Here is a 26163-nt window from a genome sequence, read left to right as displayed (position 1 = left end):
TCAGGCCTCTTGATGTATCCGGCGGGGTCTTGTGCAGTGTTTATCTTTACACTAGGAACCTCCTGGCATAGAAATAAACACGACTAGTTTCACATATGAAAATTCACCGGCTGCAGTGAGTGTGCAGACGTGGAGACAAGAACGTCCCGCGCCAGCCCACTGCCCCCCAAACGCCCCTAGGTTTGCTTTGACTTTTCCTTCAAATGATCTGCCCCATCTAGTATTGCCTCACTAAGTCCCTGTTGCAAAGTATTTAACCCCTTCCTGACAAGTGTCACAATAGTAGGTTACATGTCGACTGAGGGTGTAAGGAGAGGGCTCACGGGCTCTCCATACAAGCAGGGCATTTGCACCATATTGCAGCCAAAACCCATCAGTAACTCCCGCGATCAGTGCTTGCACCAATCACAGGTGTTAACCATGTAAACACCTCCAGCAAAGCTGACTGAGGAATTTAAATCATGGCGATGCATGGGGGCACCTCCATCTTAGATTCGATCGCCGCCCCTGGTGAGGTAATTGAGAGGGGGTGATTGTTTGCTATGACAGCCTCAGGTCATATGTAGACCGGAGTGCGTCTCGTTTTTAACTCATTCATTACAATGTGCATAAATGATGTGTTAAATCCCCATATAATGCCATACTGTAGAAAGGCAGTATAGGGTAGGATCAATCAGACAACCTATGGTTAAAGTAGCCTAGGGGGTCTGGAAAATAGTTAAAAAAATTACAAAAATTTAAAAAACCTAAAAATCCAAATCACCTCCCTTTTCCTAGAACTGATATAAATATAAATAAACAGTTAATCATAGACATGTTAGGTATCTCTGAGTCCCAAAATGTCAGATCAATCAAAATATAAATATGGTTGTTCCCATTGTTGACGTGAAATAAACGGTTATTCGTAAAAAATGAAAAATTGTTATTCCCGGCCTTTAACCCCATAACAGAAAATAGCACCCAAAGTTGAAAATGCCACTTTGCTGCTATTTAGAAAAATATTAAAAATTCACTGGAGTTCACCTTCTTCTTCCCGGTGTATCTAAGGGCACGCCCCCCATTTTCTGTCGCATGAAGGCCAGTGCAGCTGCACCAAAATCCGATTGCGTGCAACACAATCCCAGCGCAGACCCATGTTAAATACCCGTCAAAGCTGCGCAAATACCGAAAACGCTCAACAGTCCGACGAAAGTGTGATCTGCGACCCTTAGTAAATAAGCCCCAAGATGTTCTTGCGACATGACGTGGTTATCTTAAGGCTACATATTCCCCCTTGAGTTTAGTATTGTGAAAGCTAAAACAGTAAAAGCAGAAACTGCTGAAATGGATTAAAGCGAACAAGATGGTGAAGGGAGAGAAATATGGAATCCATCACAATGGCAAAATGAAGAATTTTATTTTTGTACAGGAGGTCTTAGTTTTTATAAATGTATGAAAACATAAAACCTGTACAAATTTGGTATCCCTGTGATAGCACTGACCCAAAGAATAAAGTAGACAGGTCATTTGGGACGCACCGTGAAAACCATAAAATACAAGCCCACAAGAAAATTATGCAAATGCATTTTCTCACCATTTTCACTACATTTGGAATTTTTTCCCCACTTCCCAGTACACAACATAATTATTACCGTCACTATGAAGTGAAATTTGTTACATAGAAAACAAGCCCTTTTACAGCTCTTTACATGGAAAAATTAAAAAGTTATAGATTTTTGAAGGTGGGGAGTAAAGAATGAAAATGCAAAAATGAAAAAGGGACCTGGCGTTGAGGGGTTAAAAGTATCAGATGCTCTAATGTAGGGAGCAAAATTAGATTAAAAAAATTAAATTAAACAAAAAGGAAATCTACTATTTGCTTTTATACATTTAGAACCAAACATACCTTAAGAATGCTGTAGCTACAGTGATGCAGAAACATATCTTGTTTAATCCTTGAATTGAGCGGTTATGCTGAAAAAACTATTATAAAATTGTGATAATGAGGCTCTGCTTCTCCTGTGACTGCCCGGCGCTCTCTTCTTACCTTAATAATGCACTGCTCAAGCCTTGTACTACCCAGCATAAGCCGAGAACACTGTATTCACTGTGTTGTCCCTGACAGGCAGAAGAAATCAATCACTGCATCATCACCCAGCTGTTGTGTATGAGTCATCCAGCCAAGATTGATTAGTTCTGTCTCAATAGTGATGGCAGCTCCTGTGTCTGTGAAAGTTATGTGTTTATGTGCGGCAGCCACCCTGCACCCAGCTTTCCCAATGTCCTTAATTTTATAGTTGTTTTTTGAGCAAAACTAATAATTTCTGGGATTAAACAAGATATGTTTCTGTATCACTGTTGCTACAGCATTCTCAGGGTATGTTTGGTTCAAATGAATAAAAACAAATGGTAAATTTCCTTTAAGAAATTGGAAATCAAAATGTTGGAAATGAGACATGATACAGTGGGGGACATTTATCTTAACCCATTCCTGACGCGCGCTTTAATAGTACACAGTTACAAAACAGGACAGTGCCATCTACTGTGAGTACAATATAGTTCTACCAGCATTAAGCTGCAACTGTTGCTGTTATACTCCAAGAGATTGTGCATCATGGCGAGACCACTTTATAATATATACACAAGTAACCAAAGTAAGGAATACAAACATAAATCGCATGGCTTCAGCTGTGCATCACCTGGCAGTAATCAGGTACAGGCTATATAACCCCAGCTCTCCCTCTGCTCAGGTTTTACAGAAACACAGGTAAGATCAGGTAATGCTGAGTGGTGACTGCTGACCTAGTTTGTCTGTTGAAACAATAGTGGACAGAGACAAAGGTTTGCTGCCAGCAGGAGGAGAAAATGAAGAAAAGGTACAAACACACAGACAGACAAACCGCAGAACACCACACAGATTCAATTCTGCATTTTTTAATAATATGAAACTATGTTATTTCCATAATAAATGTTAACTAGAGATGAGCGAACATACTCGTCCGAGCTTGATGTTAGTTCGAGCATTAGCATACTCGAAACTGCTCGTTGCTCAGACGAGTATTTCGCCAGCTCGAGAAAATGGCATCTCCCGCCGTTGTGATTTTTGGCGGCCAGAAACAGAGCCAATCACAAGCCAGGAGACTCTGCACTCCACCCAGCATGACGTGGTACCCTTACACGTCGATAGCAGTGGTTGGCTGGCCTGATCAGATGACCCTGGAATAGACTAGCCCCTGCCCGCGCTGCTCGGATCATTCTCTGTCTGGATGCCGCTAGGGAGAGAGCTGCTGCTGGTCAGGGAAAGCGTTAAGGTGTTCTATTAGAATAGTGTTAGGCAGGAGTGATTCTACAAGAACCCAACAGCCCTTCTTAGGGCTACAATAACGTTATATATTTTTTTTGCTTGTGGCTGGGCTTGCTGGCACTAGTACCATATTGTGAGGAATTTGCAGGGAGACTTGCGACCGTTGTGTTTAGCTCTTAGTGACACAAATATCCATCTCAAACACCTAAGTGGGACAATTTATTAGGGGTTTGATTTGAATTAGGCACAGTCTTCTCATTTATTTTTTTTTACGTTTATTTATTTTTATAACTCAGGTCATAAGTCATCAGGCACAGCACAAAATCCAGTTGTGTGCTGTCAGTGTAGGTTAGAAACTAGCCATAGCAATAGGATAGCATCGTTTTGTTTAAAATAAATAAATAAGTTTACAGTTTACACTTTAATTTTGAAAATGTTTAACCCGAGGGCTAGGGGTAGAGGACGAGGGCGTGGACGTGGGCGTCCAACTACTGCAGAGTGGGGCCAGACGGAGAGGCAGGGCCAGAGCTGGTGCAGTAGCGCCAAATGTTTCACGTAGTCGAGCTCCCGTGGCGAGGGCTAGATTTTCAGAAGTCTGGAGGTTCTTTAAAGAAACACCGGATGACCGACGGACTGTGGTGTGCAAAACCAGGATCAGCAGGGGTTCCACCACTACTAGCTTAACTACCACCAGTATGCGCAGGCATATGAATGCTAAACACCCCACTCAATGGCACCAAGCCCGTTCACCTCCGGCCGGGCACACCACTGCTCCTTCCCCTGTGTCATCTGCTAGTCAGCCCCCTGCCCAGGACCCCGGCCCAAACACCTCCCATGCGAAAACCCCATCTTCGCCTCCATGATCCTCCACAGCATCCACCAGCGTTCAGCTCTCCATACCCCAGACGCTGGAGCGCAAAAGGAAGTATAGTGCAACCCACCAACACACCCAAGCCCTCAACGTCCACATCTCCAAACTGCTTAGCCTGGAGATGTGGACCTATAGGCTGGTAGAGACCAAGGCCTTTCGAAACCTCATGGCGGCGGCCGCCCCTCGGTATTCTGTCCCCAGCCGTCACTACTTTTCCCGATGCGCCGTCCCAGCCCTGCACAAGCACGTGTCAGACAACATCATCCGCATAGCTCCCAACCGTCCCGATTTTGACGGGATTTTCCCGTTTTTTGTACCTCTGCCCCGCGTCACGGGCAGCTATGAGATTGTCATGGATTTTCCCCCCAGGTCCCGGCGCTGTGTCCGCATAGTAAATACTTTGAAAGTCTGAACTCACAGTACAGAATGGCTTCTACAGACATCGGGAGGGAATCCTTTTCAGAGAAGTGTCGGGCTTAGCGGAGAGAGCAGGGACCACGTCATCAGGTCAGATCAGCATCTGTCCATATATGGTCACTGCATCTCCTAGGGTTCCCCAGAGCAGACATCGGGCAGGGAATCCTTTTTAGAGAAGTGTCGGGCTTAGCTGAGAGAGCAGGGACCACGTCATCAGGTCAGATCAGCATCTGCCCATATATGGTCTCCAGGGCTTCCCCAGACACAAGCTCTTTATTTAATTAAATTACATAAAGTTTTGGCCAGGCTGAGATTCGAACCTGGGACCCTCTGCACTGCAGACAGGAGCTTAACTAACTGAGCTATAAGCCCAGTGATACAGAGCTGAGGATTTCTGGTAACTAAGACATGTTATCTGCCATTTACACTGTGACACAGACTAATGCACTGATATATAGAGAGGGATCTTCTCAGAGATTATTATTGTAATTATTCAGACTATTATTATTATTATTATTATAAATGTTATTATTTTTATTATTATGGAGATGATTATTAATAATGGTAAAAATAATAATAATCATCTCAATAATAATAATAATAATAATAGTCTCAATAATTACAATAATCTGAGAAGATCCCTCCCTATATACCAAGGCAGTATATAGTCATAGTTCTTAGTTACCAAAATTCTCTACCTTGTTAATCACTGAGGTTAATCACTATAATCACTGAGGTTAATCACTATAGCTCAGTGGGTTGAGGCGCTGTTCTGGGTTCAAATCCCAATGAGGATAATTATTATTTTTTTTTTTATTGAGATGATTTTTATTATTTTAATATGGCTAAAATTTGGGGCGTGGCCAGGGAGTGATTGGGGGTGTGGCTTAGGGGGATTTTGTCCCTCTTTCCTTTTCACAAATGTTGGGAGGTATGTCATCCGTGCCCTGACCAACGCCGTTTCTGACAAGGTCCACCTGACCACGGACACGTGGATGAGTGCTGACAGGCAGGGCCACTATATATCGCTGACGGCACATTGGGTTAACTTGGTGGAGGCTGGGACCGAGTCTGACCTGGGGGCTGGTCATATACTGCTGACGTCGAGGATTGCGGGGCCTACCTCAGTCCAGGTCTCTCAGGCCTACTATGCCTCCTCCTCCTCCCACCCCTCCTCCACCTCCTCCTCCGAATTACCATCCGTGGGCATGGCGCCATCAGTCGCTAGCTCTAGGCACAGCAGCAGCCCCATCGCTATGCGACAGCAGGCGGTGCTCAAACTGCTGAGCCTAGGCGATAAAAGGCACACCGCCCAAGAGCTCTTGCAGGGCATCACGGCGCAGACTGATCTGTGGCTGGCACCGCTGAACCTGAAGCCAGGCATGGTTGTGTGTGACAACGGCCTTAACCTGGTGGCGGCTCTGCAACTCGGCAGACTGACACATGTGCCATGCCTGGCCCATGTGTTAAATCTCATAGTTCAGCGTTTCCTCAAGACATACCCCAATCTGTCTGATTTGCTCACGAAGGTGTGCCGCATCTGTGCGAATATCAGGAAGTCCAGCACAGATGCTGCCACTCTCAGGGCAGCGCAGCGCCGCCTCCAACTGCCCGCTCACCGACTGTTGTGCGACGTGCCCACGAGGTGGAATTCAACATTAACCATGTTATCCAGAGTTTACCAGCAGCGCAGAGCGATTGTAGACTGCCAGATGTCAACTTCCACCAGAACTGGTAGTCAGGTCAGTCAGCTTCCTCAAGTCTACAATAAGGAGTGGACGTGGATGTCTGATATCTGTCAGGTGCTGAGTAACTTTGAGGCGTCAACACAGATGGTCAGTGGTGATGCCACCATCATCAGCCTCACCATCCTGCTGCTTGGCCTGTTGAAACTCTCTGGTCAGCATGAAGTCGGAAGCTTTGCGCTAGTCACAAGAGACGGGGGAAGAAGATTCCCTTGTTGATAGCCAAAACATCCTCAGGTCTGTTTCACAGCGCATATCGGAGGAGGTGGAGGAGGATGAGGAGGAAGAGAAGGAGAATGTTGGCGAGACAGAAGAGGGGAGCATTGTTCAGTCCTTCACTGTTCAGCGTGTATGGGCAGAAGAGGAGGAGTTGGAGGAGTTGGAGGAGGAGGAAATGGAGAGTCAGGCCAGTGAGGGGAGTGAATTCTTGCGTGTTGGTACTCTGGCGCATATGGCAGATTTCATGCTAGGCTGCCTATCCCGTGACCCTCGCTTTCAAAGAATTTATTCCAGCACCGATTACTGGGTATTCACTCTCCTGGACTCACGGTACAAGCAAAATCTTTCCACTCTCATCCCTGGAAAGGAGTGTGAGAATGCATGAATACCAGCAGGCCCTGGTGCACAAGCTGAAACAGTATTTCCCTTCTGACAGCGCTAGCGGCACAGGGCGTACTTCTGCGGGACAAGTAGCGAGGGAGAGTAGGCGAGCAGGCAGCTTGTCCAGCACTGGCAGGGGTACGCTTCACAAGGCCTTTGCCAGTTTTATGTCACCCCAGCAAGACACTGTCACCTGTCCCCAGTCTCGGCAGAGTAGGGCTGATCTTTACAGAAAGATGGCGAGGGAGTACGTAGCTGACCATACCATCATCCTAAATGATCACACAGCTCCCTACAACTACTGGGTTTCAAAGCTGGACATGTGGCATGAACTGGCGCTGTACGCCTTGGAGGTTCTTGCCTGCCCTGCCGCTAGCGTGTTGTCCGAGCGGGTTTTCAGTGCAGCTGGGGGCATCATCACCGATAAGCGTACACGCCTGTCGACTGACAGCGCTGACAGCCAGACGCTTATCAAGATGAATAAAGCCTGGATTTCTCAGAATTTCCATTCTCCACCAGGTGAAAGGAGCTCAACCTGAATAATGTATGCACTCCTACTTGCTCCTCTGGTTTGAAAACTTTTTTGGACTGCCACATACAGGCACTCAATCTATTTAATTTTTCTGGAGGATCACCTACCTGCTACTCTGGTTTGAAAACTTTTTTGGACTGCCACATACAGGCACTATCCAAATTAAATTGTCTCCTTAGAAGCCTTCCACACGTCGTCTTTTTAGCTGCCTCCACACGTTGTCTCCATTGCTACCTCCACACGTCATCGCCATAGCTGCCTCCAAAAGTCGTCCATATAGCTGTCTCCATACATCGTCCCCTTAGCAAACGAGCTGTGTCAGGCAGAGTTTTGGGTTGTTTTCATGGCTTTTACATCAAACTTGTTAACTTTGTTGCCACCCTGCTGTGTTATCCACAAAATATACTGGCAAACTTTTATCATTTACCGATATTATTTCAGCGCTTCTTGCGCATCTGTTTACATTCCCCTCACCCGCCTAACTAACATAGTTTTAACTGCAGCACCTTTAATCTACTACTAGTTCACTGCCTCCATAAATCGTCCCCTTATCAAACGAGCTGTGTCAGGCAGATTTTTCAGGTGTTACACCAGATACATAGTGGAACTCAGCCCATCTGTCGCCGCCATGCTGGAGACCTGAAGTTGGAATCATAGCAGCGCAATATGGATGCCCCATACTGTCGCTCTTAATCATGGAACCATTTCCGAAAAAACTATTAAAAATAGAACCACTATGCTATTCCATTATTCCTAGGTAAAATATTCAAACGACCCGGCCTGCTTTGAAAATTATAATTTTTTTCAAAGTAAACGCTTCTGGCCCCCAGGCCCATTTTGGGTGGGGAGGAGCCGAGAGACAGGGGCTTGGACAGGTGAAAGCTCGCCTGGCACCGGACCGCCAGCTCTATCGCAAGATTAGGCAGCCTCAGAGGCATCCATGCATGCTGCCTCTGCTGTTTCCTGTCCATTTTGCCTCCACGATCCTCCACAGCGTCCACCAATGTCTCCATGCGCAACTTTCAACTCTCTATACCCCAGACACTGGAGCACGAGAGGATATGCAGCACATCATCCCCTTATCAATCGAGCTGTGTCAGGCAGAATTTTCAGGTGTTTCACCAAATACATAGTGGAACTCGGCCCATCTGCCGCCGCCATGCTGGAGACCTGAAGTTGCAATCATAGCACCGCAATATGGATGCCCCATACTGTCGCTCTTAATCATGGAAGTCGTCTCCATGGCTGCCTCCACATGTCGTCCCCTTATCAAAAGAGCTGTGTCAGGCTCATTTTTCGGGTGTTTCAACAGATACGTTATGGAACTTGGTCACTATGTCGCCACCATGCTGTGTTATCAACTAAATATACCGTCAACCTTTTGTTCACATAGGAAATCATTTCAGCTCTTCTTGCTCACCTCCTTTGGTTCCTCTCTGCCACACATTGGTTTAAAGACTGAGTCCATTTAGGGTATGTCGCCATGACACTCTCTAGCCTGCCGCTGCTGCCGCTGCCTCTGCTTGCCGTCCCCTATAGTGTCAGGGTCAATTATTGCATGTCTTAGATGCTGTCTAGCCTCATTTGGTCACTCTGTCATGCCCATGCTGTTGCCCATAATTTTGGCATAATGGTACGATTAAGCAGCCTCAGAGGCATCCATGCATGCTGCCCCTGCTGTTTCCTGTCCATTTCCGTGGTGTTTCTATCCTTTTCTGAGGTTTCCAGGTGTTTGGCCAAGCTTCCCTGTGCAGAGCCTTGGTCCCCTTGAAAAATGCTCGAGTCTCCCATTGACTTCAATGGGGCTCGTTATTCGAGACGAGCACTCGAGCATCAGGAAAACTTTGTCTCGAATAACCAGCACCCGAGCATTTTAGTGCTCGCTCATCTCTAATGTTAACTCTTTCTTGAATAACAGAAAACAATTTATATAGTAGTACAATTACAAATGAATTAACATCTGCTAAATATTGTCTTCTTGTTCTATTGTTAAACAATGGGGCTCATCCCTTGTGGACAGAGATTAAACATACAGGTCTACATGGGTCACAGCACATGTTCAGTTGCATGTCCTGAAAATGCAAAGTCAAGAAAGTAAGCTTGCACATGAAAACTACTGTCTGGATTTTCAGACTCTGCAAATGATTCTGCGGGATTTAATGGAATTGTGGATACTAATGGTTCAGACCATTCAGTTTATCTTGTGCTTCTCTGGATTATCTTTGTTTGGTATATCTTTTACATGTATATTTATATTTATGAATTTAGTCTTTGGCCTCATGCACACAGCCATGTAGTGGGGCCATAACTAGCCACTTTTGTCTCAGCCAAGTTAAAGCCACATTACATTTTATTGTCTCATTCACACTGCTGATGCATGATGCTGCTATGCCCAGGCCAAGTACATGAACTGCAAAATATAGTGTAGGTTTTAGTCCTCCCTGTGTTTGTGGGCCGTAGAGTCATTTCCTATTGACATTGATGGTGTGAGGAGTCTTCACTGGCTTTATCATAACACACCACAGGGACAGAAACTTCTAAATAGTAGTGTCTATAGGGCAGGGGTCTCATACTAGTTTGCGGCCCCTACCTCAGCACCCCCAGAGATCTTGTGTTGGATAAGCCCCTTCACACACCAGTGGGAAGGTATGGAAAGAGCAGGTGTCGGCTGTATAATGGTCTCATTGAAACTTGTAGGCTTGCCATATGTAATGATGGCTAATAGACAGCAGATGGCAGTCTATTAGAGATCAGCAGTAACACTTTTATATACTGCAATACAGTCAATACAGTAGTACCTTGTTTTCCTGAAAATAAGCCAGTCATGGGACAGGGTTGGTGGACCCACTTTACCAACACGGATGATGACATAAGCCAACACCTGGGAGCAGAATCTAGTTTTTACCAAAGCTTGCCGCAAGCGGGTTGGACTTGCTGCGGCGTGGTACCACCAGGTCGCTCCACAGGCACGACCTTGTCTGTAATGGTGGCCTAGGTGTAGTACAGAATCATGAGGCAAGCAGGAGGTCATGGCAGGCGGCAAAGAATAGGAGTCAGGAACAGGAATCGAGGTCACAACGGGAAATCACAATAATCGCAGGCAACACAGAAGACAAGGCTCGAGGCACTGGAAGGGGTCACAGGAATAGGCTGACCATTTATAGGTTGTCAGGTTGCCAGTGCCAATTAGCAGTGCACTGGCCCTTTAAATTTCAACCTAGGAGGCGGGAACGTGCGCACTGTAGCAAGGAGACCGTTGCTGGAGCGCGGCTAGGTAACGGAAGCTGCTGCTGGCATGAGAAGGCACAGGGAGGCATACGGGTGCGCCTGCGACCTTAAACATGGGTCACAGGAACCCCCATGACATACAGTATATTTAGAAATGTTGATTTTTTTTATCCAACAATAAATTTTAATTCTTGTGCATCAAACTAAAGATATCCCCTGAAAATAAGACAAAGTGACTCAATCCGATCGCGTGTGACACAATCCCCAGTTAAATACCTGTCACAGCGGTGTAAATCCTGAAAATTTCTAAAATCAAACGAAAGTGCGATCCGCGAACCCTTAGTAAATAAGCCCACCTGTGTTATTTTTGTGGAAACATGGCATTGCATAATATTAGCAGTGAAACCCTGCAGGGTTAAAGTACCCTGGAGGGTCAGAAATGGTAAAAAAAATATTTTAAAAATGTAGAAAAAGTAAAAGTTTAAATCACCCCCTTTCCCTAGATCAAATCTAAAAATGAATAAACAATAAAAATCATAAATATTGCCGTGTCCCAAAATGCCCACTCTATCAAAATATAAAAAAGATTATGCCCAGCCGTGAACACCGCAACAGAAAATAGCGCCTAAATGTCTGAATCGCCACTTTTTCCCATTTTTCCATCCATAAATATTTGAATAAAAAATGATGCAACAGTTATATAGGTCACAAATTGATAAAACACCAGCACATACTGCAACAGAATAACACCTTACATAGGTCTGAACACCAAAATGTGAAATATGTTAAAATCTACTAAAGCCTAATAAAACCTATATAAATGTGATATCCCTGTGATCGTACTGACCCAAAGAATAAAGAGAATGGGGCAGATTTACTTACCCGGTCCATTCGCGATCCAGCGGCGCATTCTCGGCGGTGGATTCGGGTCCGGCCGGGATTCATTAAGGCAGTTCCTCCGACGTCCACCAGGTGGAGCTGCTGCGCTGAAGAGCATCGGAACGCACTCAAGCTCACCGGCCTATTCCTAGTGAAGGTAAGTGAAGGTTAGTGACGGTTTCTCCGAATCCGTCAGGTTTTCGTTCGGCCACGCCCCCCAATTTCCATCGCGTGCATGCCTGCGCCGATGCGCCACAATCCGATCGCGTGCGCCAAAATCCCGGGGCAATTGAGGGAGAATCAGCGTAAATCGGAAATATTCAGGTAACACGTCGGGAAAACGCGAATCGGGCCCTTAGTAAATGACCCCCAATGTGTCATTTGGAGCATAGAATAAAACATGTTAACCACTTAATGGCACATCCACTTATAGGCCATAGCTGTAGAGAGATGGCTCACAAACGAAGCAATCCCCTTACAGAATGGAAGTCTGCTGTATTATACAGCCGACACCAGAAACTAATACCTGCAAGTGTTAACCTTTTAAGTGCCTTTGTTGAAGGTAAGCTTACTTCAAAAACAGTGACATGTCTGACCGTGGTTTGTGCTGGTATTGCAGCTCAGCTGTATAGAAGTGAATGGCTAAGTTGCAATACCGCTTAGCGCCCACCGTCCGATATATATCGGACGCAGAGCCGATGCTGGTTCAGCTCAAGATCTGAGCAAAACCAGCAGCGGGACACACGGGGTGCCGGTTATAACTAATAGCCGGCACCCCAGTGTAACACCCGCGGCACACCAGTGTAACACCGATCTGGACCCCAGAGTTGCATGTAAGAATTGCCTGTAAGATGGCCTCAGTGACGTCATCTTACAGGCACAGTGTCAACCTATGCATGTACATATGCTGACAATGCTAATATCCTGCAATACATAAGTATATTATCATAAACAAGCAATCAGATGATGGTGGAAATAGTCAAAAAGTAAAAAAAAAAAGGTTATTCAATAACAAAAGGTTATTCAATAAAAACTAAACTAATAAATCAATTAAATTGGCCATAAGCCCCAAAACATATAAAGAGACCTATAACGCAAAAAAAAAGTCTAAATCATAAAACAAACCCCACACATATAGTATCACCGCATCCGTAACAACCCGTAGAATAAAATTAAATCATTATTCAAACCCTTATGATGATTGCCGTAAAAAAAAACCTGTTATAAACCCTCCAAAAATTATGATTTTTACCTATTCAATCCCACAAAAAATGCTATAAAAAGTGATCAAAAAACATATGTACTCCAAAATAATACTGGTGCAAAGTAAAACATATCCCACAAAAAACAAGCCATCAACCAGCTCCGTAGCCAAAAAAGTAACAATGTTATGCCACTTGGAAGACAGCAATGCAAAAATGATAGCTTTTTCCCACATTAGGTTTTAATTGACGAATTTAGTAAAACGTAAGAAAAAATATTCATGTATAGTATCCCCGTAATCGTACTGACCCATAGAATAAAGATAATAGGCTATACGGTGAACACCAAAAAAAAAAAAAAAAGTACAGAATTGATGCTTTGCTACACCTGCCCTCAAAAATAAAGTTTCGAAATTTTCAACAATAAGGGGTACCAACCCCAAAATGGTAACACTGGAAAAAGCATCTCATCCTGCAAAAAAAATGCCATCACATGGCCCCAATAACGAAAAATCAAAAATTTTATAGCCTACAAAAGGAGCCAATGAGGAAACAAAAATCCTGGCAGTTGCGGGGTGCTCCTTCCCTTCTGTGCCTCGCTGTCCGCCCATAAAACAAGTCATGGCCACATTTTGGGGTTCTCTGTACTGGGGAGAAATTGTAGAACAAATTGTATGGTGGGTTTTTTTCTTTTTATGTTTTGGAAATCTGTAATTTTAGGACTAAATGAACATATAACCGACACAATTTGACCATTCTAAATTTCACCTCCATTTTGATTCAATTACTATGAAGATTTGAAGGGGTTAACAATCTTCCTAAAAGCTGTTTCTGATAGTTTGAGAGGTACAGATTTGAAAATGGGTTTATTATATAGGGGTTTTTGATGCTAAATCTGAAAATCTAGAAAAGTGATATTGGATTTGTAAGCCGCGTGACATCAAAATAAATTATCCAGACATTTCAAAAATTATGAAAATATAAAGTAGACATATGGGAAATGCAGCAAGTTATTTAGGTGGTAAATCTATCGGCCTGAAAACGCAATGATTTTGAATTTTTCAAAAAATTCATCATTTTTTCTTTTCTTTTGGAAATAAACGCAAAACTTATCAGCCAAAATTTACCACAAAAATGAAGTACAACATTTGGGGAGAAAAAAACAATCTCAGCACTGTTTAGATAAGTAACAGTGTTCAAAAGTTATAACCATATACAGCGACGCAAGTCAGAATCCAAAAAATAGGGCTGAGTCTTAAGCTACAAAATGTCTGCGTCCTTAAGGGGTTAAACAAAGCAGCCATGTTTCTCTACCTCTGGATAACCTCTAAATGTGATGGTGAATGCACCCCACCACATTTGGTAGGATTTACAATGGTGCACAAGTAAGCCCAATTTGTCCTGTGAATAGAACAAGATATAAGTTGTGATATTTGGGAGATGGGGAGTAAAAATCGGAAACATACTGTCAGTACCTGTCCAGTAACCGCGCAACCACAACCAGGCTTGGCGCTAGCTTTCATACCAGGTAAGTGGTGGCGAACTCACCCTGCCACGTCCCTGTGGGCTAAGGCCCTTCCTAAAGCAGATAAACCGCTCTGGTAAGGGCAAACTCACATATCAGGAACCTAACTCACAGTACCTGAGCTACCCTACAAGATGACAGGGAAGACTTACTTCGTCTGGCAGCTGCTGGATGGTGGAGCGGACAGGTAACCGGAAAACAGGTATAGACCAGTGTTCACACTGGTATACAGAAACCGACACAAGACTGAGACAGGGAGGTGGGGTAACACTAGGAGATAAACGATACTGAGGGACAAACAACAGATACAGACATACAAGCGGAGTCAAACAAACTGGGTCAAAACCAAGATTGCGGCAAGGTACAGAATTAGATAGCAATAGAATGTTTGGTAGGCAAAGCAGAAGTCAATACACAGAATAGCAAGAAAAGTAATGGCAAGAGCACTAGATACACAGAAGACTGAAATTACCAGTGCCCAATTAAGGGATTGGGCAGAATATAAGTCAGTAATGGACACTACCTCCAGCACTGACTGGCTCAGCTGTCCATCACTCAAACCTCAACTGCAGAAAAACGAGTGCAAAGACACACCAAGCTTTCCCAGGATCAGAAATTGAGCTGTTAATCACAGGCAGCACTGGGTGTGGTTTTCCAGCAAGAAGCCTGAAACCTTATCAGAACAATTTGCGAGTTCTGATACATACACAGTAAAAAAAGATATGGTGGCAAGGGGTTGTAATACACGCAGGGCAAATAACTTGGATTTTGGCACCAATGCCTCATTTGCCTATGACACCAAAGTGCCTTGTCCTGATTCCTGATCTCACTTCTCTGCTGCCTGCCCTGACCTTCTGCTTTGCCTCTGACGTTGATCCTGTGCTGCCTGTCTCATCCTCCTGCCTGTCCCCGACCACGATTTTGCCTTACGATTTAGTAGCTCGCCCTGGACACCACCGCAGACAAACTCGCGCCTTGTGGTACAACGCTGCAACAAGCCCAAACGCTTTGTGGCGGGTGGTCTGGTGGAAACCTTGTGCTGCTTAGACTCTGCTCCCAGGTGACGGCTTACTTCATCGTACGCGGGTGGGTCCACTACCCCCGAATACTGGCAGTAAGATCCGGCTTGGATCCTGCCAAGGTTCCACTTACCCAAACTGGCTGACCTCACCACCATCGTGGCTCAGCAGTCCCATCAGATTGACGTGCAGGACCAGCTTCTTTCCCAGCTCACCGCCATTACTGGTCACCCAGCAGCAGCATCCTCTTACTCTTTTGTTACAGCACCTTCACTGCCTTCTACTGAACCCAGACTGCGTTTGTCTTTGCCATCCAAATATGATGGAGACACTAGGGATGTACATCAGAGTCATACAGGGGCTTCATTACCCAGTGCTCACTTCACATTGAGCTGATACCTATGCAGTTCACCTCAGAGAGGTCTAAGGTGGCCTTGGGAATGGGCTACCCCCCTCTGGACCAGGAATGACCTCACAAAATTCTGTCCCATCTTTAAGGGACCAGCCCAGTCATCTTCTGCTGAGACCGCCCTGTTGAATTTGCATAAAGGGGACTTGTCTGTTGGCGACTACTCTGGCTTCCAAGCTTTCTTGGAATGAAGCAGCCTTGACCGATACTTTTAAGAATGGACTGTCTGGTAGAATCAAAGACGCGCTATCTGTATGGGACCTGCCATCTTCTCTGAGTGACCTTATCTCCCTGGCCACTCAGATTGACATCCGGTTCTCAGAGCATCTGGAGGAGCAGCGCCTAGAACAAACTCATATAAAGACCCCCCATCTGCAGGGACTTGTTTTCTCTGTCCTCAGTGTACGGGAAAATGCATGCACCCAGGGTTTCTGGGAGGAGCATCTCTAGGTGAGAACAAAGCTTCTCCACATCTGAATATCCCTGTGCTACTCAGCTCTGGAACTGGTACCCAGTTTCCAGTTTCAGCCTTCCTGAATTCCGGCTCTGCAGGAAATTTTGTGTATCCTGCCCTGGTCTACCTTCCTGTGGTCCGTCTTGAGAAACTGCTGGTCATCTCATCTATCAGTCGGCAGATCCTCTGTAATCTGGTCCGGTACGGCACCAAGCCTTTATGTCTGAAAGTCGGGCCATTGCATAAGGCGAGACTGTCGTTTTATGTGCTGGGGACCAGAATGCCATTCACGCTGTTTGGTGGTACCTTGTCCTTTGTCCACCGTGTCTTCTCCGATGTCCTCCAAGCCTCTGGTGGATCTCACCACTCCATATATGGACTTTGCCAATGTCTTCTTGGAGAAGCAAGTGGAGACTCTGTCACCACACCATCTCTACATCCCTATAGACCTGTTGCCGGGCACATCTCCTTTACAGTGTCGGATGTATCCACTTTCTGTGCCTTAAACTGCGGCTATGCAAGCCTACGTGATGGAGAACCTACAAGGCGGTTCACATGCAAGTCCTCTTCTCCTGCCAGTGCAGGGTTCTTCTTTGTGGCCAAAAAGGATGGCTCACACCGTCCATGCATAGACTATCACAGCCTTAACAAAATGACCATGAAAAACTGCTACCCATTGCCTTTGATCAAAGAACTTTTCGACCGCCTATGTGGAGCCAAGTTCTTTACCAAACTAGACCTACATGGGGCGTATAACCTTAACCATAACTGCAAAGGAAATGAGTGGAATACCACCTTCAATATGCATGATGGACACTTTGAGTATCTCTGCATGCCATTTGGACTCTGTAACGCACCAGCTGTATTCCAGGAGTTTGTCAATTACATTTTCAGAGACCTGCTATATACCTGTGTCATGGTCTACCTGGATGATATCCTGGTGTTCTCTGCGGACCTCGAGTCCCATCAGGTTCAGGTACGACAAGTTATCAGGTGCCTAAGGGCCAATCGCCTATATGCCAAGCTTGAGAAGTGTCAGTTTCATCAGAAGAGTTTTCCATTCCTTGGTTACCTCATCTCTCACAAGTGATTTCAGATGGATCCTGCCAAGTTATCTGCGGTACTTCAGTGGCCTCGCCCAGTAGGACTTTGTGCTATCCAGAGATTCCCTACTCCAGTCAGTGAGTATCTATACTGATCACAAAAACCTCCTGTACCTCAAGACTGCTTAGCGTCTCAATCGATGACGGGCTTGGTACCTCTTCTTCTCCCATTTCAATTTCTTGATACATTTCAGTGCTGCAGATTCCCTCTCCTAAGCCTGATTCCCTCTCTCATGCTTCTGACGTAATTGGGAAAGAACATGTTCCTAGACACCTTGTTCCACCTGAACGTCTGGTTGTTGCCACTCCTGCGGACTTAAGGCAGCTCCCACCTGGCAAGACCTATGTCTGAGCAGCTCTATGGAAGAGGACACTAACTTGGGAACATTGCTTTTGTGTGACTGGACACCCTGGTTTGCAGGGATCTGTCACTCTCATATCTCGTCTCTAATCGTGGCCAGATCTGGTCAAGGACGTTTGAGATTTTGTGACTTCCTGCACTTCCTGTGCCCGTAAAAAAAGGTCACGTCTCAAATCAGCAGATCTGCGATCCCCAGTTGCCCATGGACTTTATTACGGATCTCCCATCTTCTTCCAGTTATAAACTCATCTGTGGTAACAGATCGTTTTTCTAAGATGTCCCACTTCATTCCTTTGCCTGGTCTACCTTCATCTCCTGGTCTTGCCAGCCTGTTCTTCCTCCGCGTCTTCTGCCTTCATGGACTTCTCCTGCACATTGTCTCGGACTGTGGGAAACAGTTTGTTTCCCATTTCTGGAGATCCCTGTGTGGTCAACTTCAAGTGAAGCTGGCCTTCTCCTCTGCGTACCATCCTCAGTCTAATGGACAACTTGAGAGTGTCAATCAGATTCTAGGCTGCTATCCCCGCCATTTTGTCTCCACCCGACAGCTGATCCACTCTGCTGCCATGGGCAGATTTCTCGTACAACTCTCTGCCAATGACACTCTGTTCTTTGTTGTTTATGGACAACATCCACACCCACCTCTTCCTCTCTTTGTGTCTGCTGATGTTCCAGTCCGATAAGAAATGCAGACTTCCCCCAGTTTTTTGTCCAGGTAATAAAGTGTGACTCTCCTTCAGATATGTCAGGCTGAAGATTTCCAGCTATAAACTTGGGCTATGTTTCCTGTGTGGTGCTGAAGCTCATCAATGCTGTGGCCTATAAGCTGCGCCCTTCTCCCACCATGCGCATCCCGAACTCCTACCATGTCTCTTGCCTGAAGCCAGTCATTCTGAACTGCTTCTCCCGACAGGTACCTCCTCCTGTTCCTGATGCTGATTTATGATGTATATGAAGTTGGTCAGAGGGAAGAGGCTCTTTCTACTCGGCCTTAAGGGTCGAAGGAGAGGTCCGGAGGAGAGGTCTTGGGAGCCTTAAGACAACATCCTGGACCATGCCCTTCTGCAGAGGTTTCTTTAGACCAAGAACAGGAGGAGGCCAAAGAGGGGGGCTACTGTCATGGATGCTCATGCGACCAATGTCCAGGGTCGCAGGCACACTTGTGTGCCTCCCTGTGCCCCCTCACACCAGCAGCAGGTTCACTTACCTCACCGCGCTCCATCGCCTCCTCCTGCCTGTCCCCGATCACGATTCTGCCTCACCATTCTGTACCTCGCTGTGGTCGCCACCACAGACAAATTTGCTCCTGTGGAATGACCTGGTGGTACCACGCAGCAGCAGATCCAACCTGCTTTGCAGGAGGCTCTGGTTAAAACTGGGTGCCACTTAGACGCTGGTCCCAGGTGTCGGCTTACTTCATCGTTTGTGCTGGCCCAGGGGGTCCACTACCCCTGGTACCTGACACACAACTATGTACTTTTCCCAATGTTATCATTAATGGAATGTCCTAGTGGGAATGATAAATAATAGATGAGCCTACATTTTAGGCTACTAATTGGACAAGCCCCTTTTGCGAAATGCTCCATTCTGTCCTTACCTATTTGCCAGCTTACCCTAAGAGATAAGTGTCAAATAGTGCAAGTTCCCTTACTGTGCCAAATTGCAAACACAGATAGAAGTCAATACAAACAGAGAGGAATAGTCACCAATACCATGAAACAAGAGGAAAATGCAGTACAAAATCACTAGGCAAACAGATAGCCAGGAATACAGGCAAAATGGCTCAAAGACACCAGAATATAGATGGCAGCACAACAAGCCAAGTACAATACTATAGAAAGTAAGAAACACTTTTCCTCAGAACTTAAGATGAGATACCATAGCCCTGGCCTGGAAGGTGATTGAATAAGTTCTCTTACATCATACATGGTAGCAATGAGAGTGGGGTTAACTATTATGCATACATAAGGGATTTAGAAAAATATTCTTGCTCCTCTCAATGAGGTAGAATCTGCAGTGACCAGGAAAAAGAAGGATTTATCTCCACTAAATTCAGACCAAAAGGAAAAAATGCAACAAACGGAACAAATGCAAAATTAATAAAGTTAGTGGTAGCCCCAGGATTTATTAGGGCCTGTCCATAAAAAAAATTATTCCCAAAACACAAAGAAATTGGCAGTAATACTTTAGTGATTCAGAAGATTCCCTGACTACGACTCAAGTACTGGAGTTTTTCAAAGAGGAAACGGCCCAGTTAACTGCAATACAGACACAGGATTCTTAAATCTGAAATTCTTGTTCAGTTATAGCAAGAGGAGGGACAGATCCATTAGGAGATGGAGCAGATAAGAAAAATGATCAGGGTCTATTCTAGCTTTGCTAGCTAAGAAACAAGGTATGCCAAACCCTCCATCAAGTTCAAAAGACCCTGGATGGTGATCTTCATGAACTGGGCATGGAAAAAATTAATGTTTGATGAATACCAAAAACGATTACCCTATAGTTGCAGAGTAACAATCCCTATACTACAAAACACTAATTCTACCAACCACAGTATATTAGATCACAATAAATCATATCAAGATACCAAATCCATAAAAACACATCAATCTTTATTGACCATTTCATTACCGGGCAATTTTCTAGTTTTGCATTTCCGTTTTTACTTCGCTCTTTCCACAAACCATATCTTTTTATTTTCCATTTACAGAGACATAGGAAGGCTTGTTATCTTCAGGACAAATAGAATTTTCTAGTGGCATAATTTTTTATTTTGTTCATTGTACAGGTAAGCTGGAAAAAATTCCAAGTGTGGTAGAAGGTAGAATTGCCAAAAAAAACCCACAGGTGCACCATAATCCTACGGGCTTTTTTATACATCTTTTCCTGTGCGGTCCACATAACACCTCACCTTTATTTGTTGGGTCGGTAGGATCACAGTGATACCAAATTTGTATATGTTTTATAATGTTTTAATACTAAAAAAAAAATCTTGTGTGAAAAAAAAATTCACGAAAGTTCATGAAAGTTTTATCATATTCTGACAGCAAAAACTTTTTCACATTATGGTGTAAATTTTTGAGGGACAAGCTGACATTTGCATTGATACCATTTTGGAGATTGTACGGCCTTTTGATCATTTTTTTATTTAAACTTTTACTTGTTGCAAAATGGTAAAAATGTGGTGTCTCCCCCTTTTTGCCACTACAAAACCTAAGGCTTCCATGACAACTGTGGTCTACCTTCCATAATAGCTGGCCACTTTCCTCCTATCTCCTGCTTTCCCTGCACACTAATATGTGCGTCGCCAAAACCCTGTGATGTTGGTCTCTAAAGAGCACACAATCGAAATCATATTCATTGCAATAAAAAAGGTAGTGCTGGGCTACAGACTGGTACTGATTTGCTTGCCTTTACATTTTACAGAATAATTTTAATGTAAATGATGTAGCCACAGCCAGCAGTAGGCATTTGTAACTTTATATTATTGAGATATTTGACTGATATTGTTTTGATTGTTTTTGTGCAGAGTACACTTGGGAAGTCAAAGCAAATGACAGACTGTATAATAATGTATTTAGAAAGAAGAGATATCTATTCTTCAATAAAAAGAAATATGCTGTAAGTTTATGCTCATATTATTAATGTACAAGTAACTGTTGTGACTTTTGATAAAAGTATAAAGAAAACACACTTAAGTGTGATTGTATACTTTGCAGCTGCTGTGCCATTTGAAATCCTGCCCAACACATATTGGGGCAGATTTACTTACCCGGGCCAGACGCGATCCAGCGACGCGTTCTCTCCGATGGATTCGGGTCTTCTGGCTATTCACTAAGGCAGTTCCTCCGACGTCCACAAGGTGTCGCTGCTGCACTGAAGTCAGCCGAGGTTCACGATCCATGGGTGCATGTCCAGCGACATTTTAAAAAAAAAAAAAAATGCGGCGGTTTTTCCGAATCCGTCGGGTTTTCGTTCGGCCACCCCCCCCCCCATTTCCATTGTGTGCCTGCCGGCGCCGATGCGGTACAATCCGATCACGTGCGCTAAAGACCAGCTGCAATTCAGGGAAAATAGGCGCAAAACGGAAAAATTCGGGTAACCCTCCGTAAAAACGCGATTAGGGCCCTTAGTAAATGTTCCAGGGATTGTGTTCCAGGGATCACACAATGCTGCATTTAATAGCAATTGGCAGTGAGCTTTAGTAAACGGCATTTCTGAAACCCTTATAAAACCTCATAATAAACAGCTCAGCAGCTGGAGAAACTGTAGGACATTATCATTCATACCTCAGCTGTGACAGAACCACAAAATACACACAGTGGTGGTGTCACTTTTAGAAAAAAACACAATGTTGTGATGTTTGTAACTCCAATCTCAAGAAGTTCAATTCCCCCATTATTGCTGAGTGATAACTGTGGTGGGTGAATTAGCAGCAGAGTAATATTTTTTAGCTGCGTCAGCAACTGAAGAACATAGTAATATAAATTACAATTGCTGCTGCTGCAGAAACCCTGCTATATATACATAATCTCCTGCATAGCTTGTTAATGCATTACTTTGTTTAAAGGGGTTGTCTGGGATGGATGAAAATTGCACCTATAGCAAGGAAAAGCAATAGCAAGGAAGACCTGAAAATTAAAAAAAAACTTGTTTAGCTAAACAGAGAGGGGCACATTTGCTAAGAACAGGAATGCAATTTGCCTGTGTGGTGTGCAAGGTGTGCAAGATTTAAGATTTGTGGCGCACGTTCTGCATGAATATGGCACCCCCTGCACTGCCGCGAGTTTGCTGACTTGATAAATCTGGCGCGTGGTCCGACTGAGTACCGGAACGCCCTCTATTTTGTGTTGCATGAAGACTAATGCAGCTGCGCCACAAAAGGGTTGGGTGCAAGACAATTGTGGTGAAGGCACTGTGCATCTGTGCAAGCAGGTTGCACCTAAATGAACATGCAAAATCCAATGGAAAACTGGCGCAACGCCCTTAGTAAATGTGCCCCAGTGGCCCACATTTATCAAATCTACTTGAGTGTGCAGGATGGGCCAGATTAATCTGGAGAAAAACTGGCACAGTCTTCATTAATCTGGTCCACCCTGGACTGCTGTGGAAGTGTCTGCCACTTTTTTTGGTGCACTCTATTCATGTTCAATTCATGTTTATTCATTATTCAATTCAGAATTGTGGTGCAGAGAAAATTGTGGCACACGTCAATTATCAATGCGACTCAAACTCCAACTAAGCACCTTTTTCTGTCTTGTCAGGTATAGGGCAACCATGACAAATAACTGGTGCAGGCACTTTATAAATACATGTGCAAGCAGTCTGCACATTCAGTGCAAATTTAGACAAAAAACTGGTGCAAACACTTTAATAAATGTGGCCCAATATGTAAACATAGACTGAGCAGGAGAAAGTGTGAAGTGCAGGAGAAAGTAAGGTATTTGATGATTTTTTTTTTACAGCCTCCCTTGCTTGTAAGCACATATTCTTCCATCCTGGACAACCCATATAATAGCCCTAAACAGTAAGTGGTTCAATTTATTTTAGGGTATATCCTCAAAAGAGCAGACTCCCCACACCCCATGTGCTTTTTTTTTCAAAATGTTTATTCCATACAAATATTAGCAACATAGATCAGTACATAATATACAATAATTATTAATGAAATATAATACATACATAAAAGTGAACAGGTACCCAGAACTGATATTTTCAAATCTACTTATATAATCTTGTTCACTAGAAGCACAATGGAAGTACACCAATGATCGCTCCAGTATTTAAATCAATAATTTAAAGGTCTCTTCTTCTGTCGATGCACTTCCATTATAACGTTTTACTCCGGGAAATACATACCAAAGAACTTGTAGAAAGAGAGTAAAAAAAGAAAAAAAAAAACAAGTTTTATATTATATATTATTTTATGATTATATAATAATTTTATTATTACTATAAGTTACTAATCGTCTACTCTACCTAGTGCTATTAAGACCAAATTTTCAACAGAAGGAGAATCCTTCAAACCACACGCCAGGTTCATCAATTTGACAATCAAAACTCCATGATGCATATCAACGTCCCAATTGTCCAATAATCCGAAAATGGCTGTGTGAATAGACAATGACAAATTAATCTCAAGAATTTCAGAACTTTTACTGACTACCCCCTCCCAAAAGCACCGGACATTCCCATACCACATGAAAAAAATCAGCATCCAAAGAGTTAAATTTCCAACATCAGGAATCTCACCTAATTAGAGTATTATATGCTTAATGGACAATATTAAAGTATATAAATCTATGATTCCAATTTATAGAACCTTTTTTTTGTATTCCTATGGATCTTAATTAGAGATGAGCGAACATGCTCGTCCGAGCTTGATGCTCGGTCGAGCATTAGGGTACTCGAAACTGCTCGTTGCTCGGACGAATACTTCGCCCGCTCGAGAAAATGGCAGCTCCCGCCGTTTTGCTTTTTGGCGGCCAGAAACAGAGCCAATCACAAGCCAGGAGACTCTGCACTCCACCCAGCATGACGTGGTACCCTTACACGTCGATAGCAGTGGTTGGCTGGCCAGATCAGGTGACCCTGGGATAGACTAGCCGCTGCCCGCGCTGCTCGGATCATTCTGTGTCTGGATGCCGCTAGGGAGAGAGCTGCTGCTGGTCAGGGAAAGCGTTAGGGTGTTCTATTAGCTTACTGTTAGGCAGGAGTGATTCTCAAAGAACCCAACAGCCCTTCTTAGGGCTACAATAACGTTCTACTTTTTTTATTTTAATTTGCATCTAGTACCATTTTGTGAGGAATTAGCAGGGGGACTTGCTACCGTTGTGTTTAGCTCTTAGTGGCACACATATCCATAGCAAAGACCGAAGTGGGAAAATTTAGTAGGGGTTGGATTTCAATTAGGCACTAACTCAGTGTCATCTCATCTGGCATAGTAGTGTGCTTTGATACTTGGCTAGAAAATAGCCATAGGAGAATACAAAGAGCTTACTTACGCATACAGTAGCGTTCTATATATTTGATTTCTGGTTGATCTGCTGGTGGCTGTACTTTCTGCAGTGCATGTACTAGCCAATTCTGAGCAATTTGTAGTGAGACTTGCGACCGCTGTGTTCTGCGCTTAGTGACGCACATATCCATAGCAAAGACCGAAGTGGGAAAATTTAGTAGGGGTTGGATTTCAATTAGGCACTAACTCAGTGTCATCTCATCTGGCATAGTAGTGTGCTTTGATACTTGGCTAGAAAATAGCCATAGGAGAATACAAAGAGCTTACTTACACATACAGTAGCGTTCTATATATTTGATTTCTGGTTGATCTGCTGGTGGCTGTACTTTCTGCAGTGCATGTACTAGCCAATTCTGAGCAATTTGTAGTGAGACTTGCGACCGCTGTGTTCTGCGCTTAGTGACGCACATATCCATAGCAAAGACCGAAGTGGGAAAATTTAGTAGGGGTTGGATTTCAATTAGGCACTAACTCAGTGTCATCTCATCTGGCATAGTAGTGTGCTTTGATACTTGGCTAGAAAATAGCCATAGGAGAATACAAAGAGCTTACTTACGCATACAGTAGCGTTCTATATATTTGATTTCTGGTTGATCTGCTGGTGGCTGTACTTTCTGCAGTGCATGTACTAGCCAATTCTGAGCAATTTGTAGTGAGACTTGCGACCGCTGTGTTCTGCGCTTAGTGACGCACATATCCATAGCAAAGACTGAAGTGGGAAAATTTAGTAGGGGTTGGATTTCAATTAGGCACTAACTCAGTGTCATCTCATCTGGCATAGTAGTGTGCTTTGATACTTGGCTAGAAAATAGCCATAGGAGAATACAAAGAGCTTACTTACGCATACAGTAGCGTTCTATATATTTGATTTCTGGTTGATCTGCTGGTGGCTGTACTTTCTGCAGTGCATGTACTAGCCAATTCTGAGCAATTTGTAGTGAGACTTGCGACCGCTGTGTTCTGCGCTTAGTGACGCACATATCCATAGCAAAGACCGAAGTGGGAAAATTTAGTAGGGGTTGGATTTCAATTAGGCACTAACTCAGTGTCATCTCATCTGGCATAGTAGTGTGCTTTGATACTTGGCTAGAAAATAGCCATAGGAGAATACAAAGAGCTTACTTACGCATACAGTAGCGTTCTATATATTTGATTTCTGGTTGATCTGCTGGTGGCTGTACTTTCTGCAGTGCATGTACTAGCCAATTCTGAGCAATTTGTAGTGAGACTTGCGACCGCTGTGTTCTGCGCTTAGTGACGCACATATCCATAGCAAAGACCGAAGTGGGAAAATTTAGTAGGGGTTGGATTTCAATTAGGCACTAACTCAGTGTCATCTCATCTGGCATAGTAGTGTGCTTTGATACTTGGCTAGAAAATAGCCATAGCAATAGGATAGCATTGTTTGGTTTTAAAAACTCAAAAAAAAAAAAAAAACACAAAAAAAAAAAAAAAAACACAAAAAAAAACAAAAAAAAGTAAAAAAAAAAATAAAGTTATAACTCTCATTTTAAAAA

At 44.0% G+C, this 26163-nt stretch overlaps 1 protein-coding gene across 1 annotated transcript in view; it reads left to right on the top strand.

Moving 5' to 3' along the window:
* LOC140121604 (phospholipid-transporting ATPase IK-like) overlaps positions 1 to 26163 on the top strand; it is a 671195-nt gene that overhangs the window by 625 nt on the left and 644407 nt on the right. The window contains exon 3 of the mRNA XM_072141425.1: positions 21158 to 21249. Within this exon, the coding sequence (XP_071997526.1) occupies positions 21158 to 21249 (92 nt within the window). The remainder of the gene's footprint in view (positions 1 to 21157; positions 21250 to 26163) is intronic.

Source organism: Engystomops pustulosus, chromosome 1 (genome assembly GCF_040894005.1).
Source record: "Engystomops pustulosus chromosome 1, aEngPut4.maternal, whole genome shotgun sequence".
In the NCBI taxonomy this organism is placed as follows: domain Eukaryota; kingdom Metazoa; phylum Chordata; class Amphibia; order Anura; family Leptodactylidae; genus Engystomops; species Engystomops pustulosus.
Note: the sequence above shows the minus strand (reverse complement) of the source record. Positions and strands in the feature narration are given on the sequence as shown.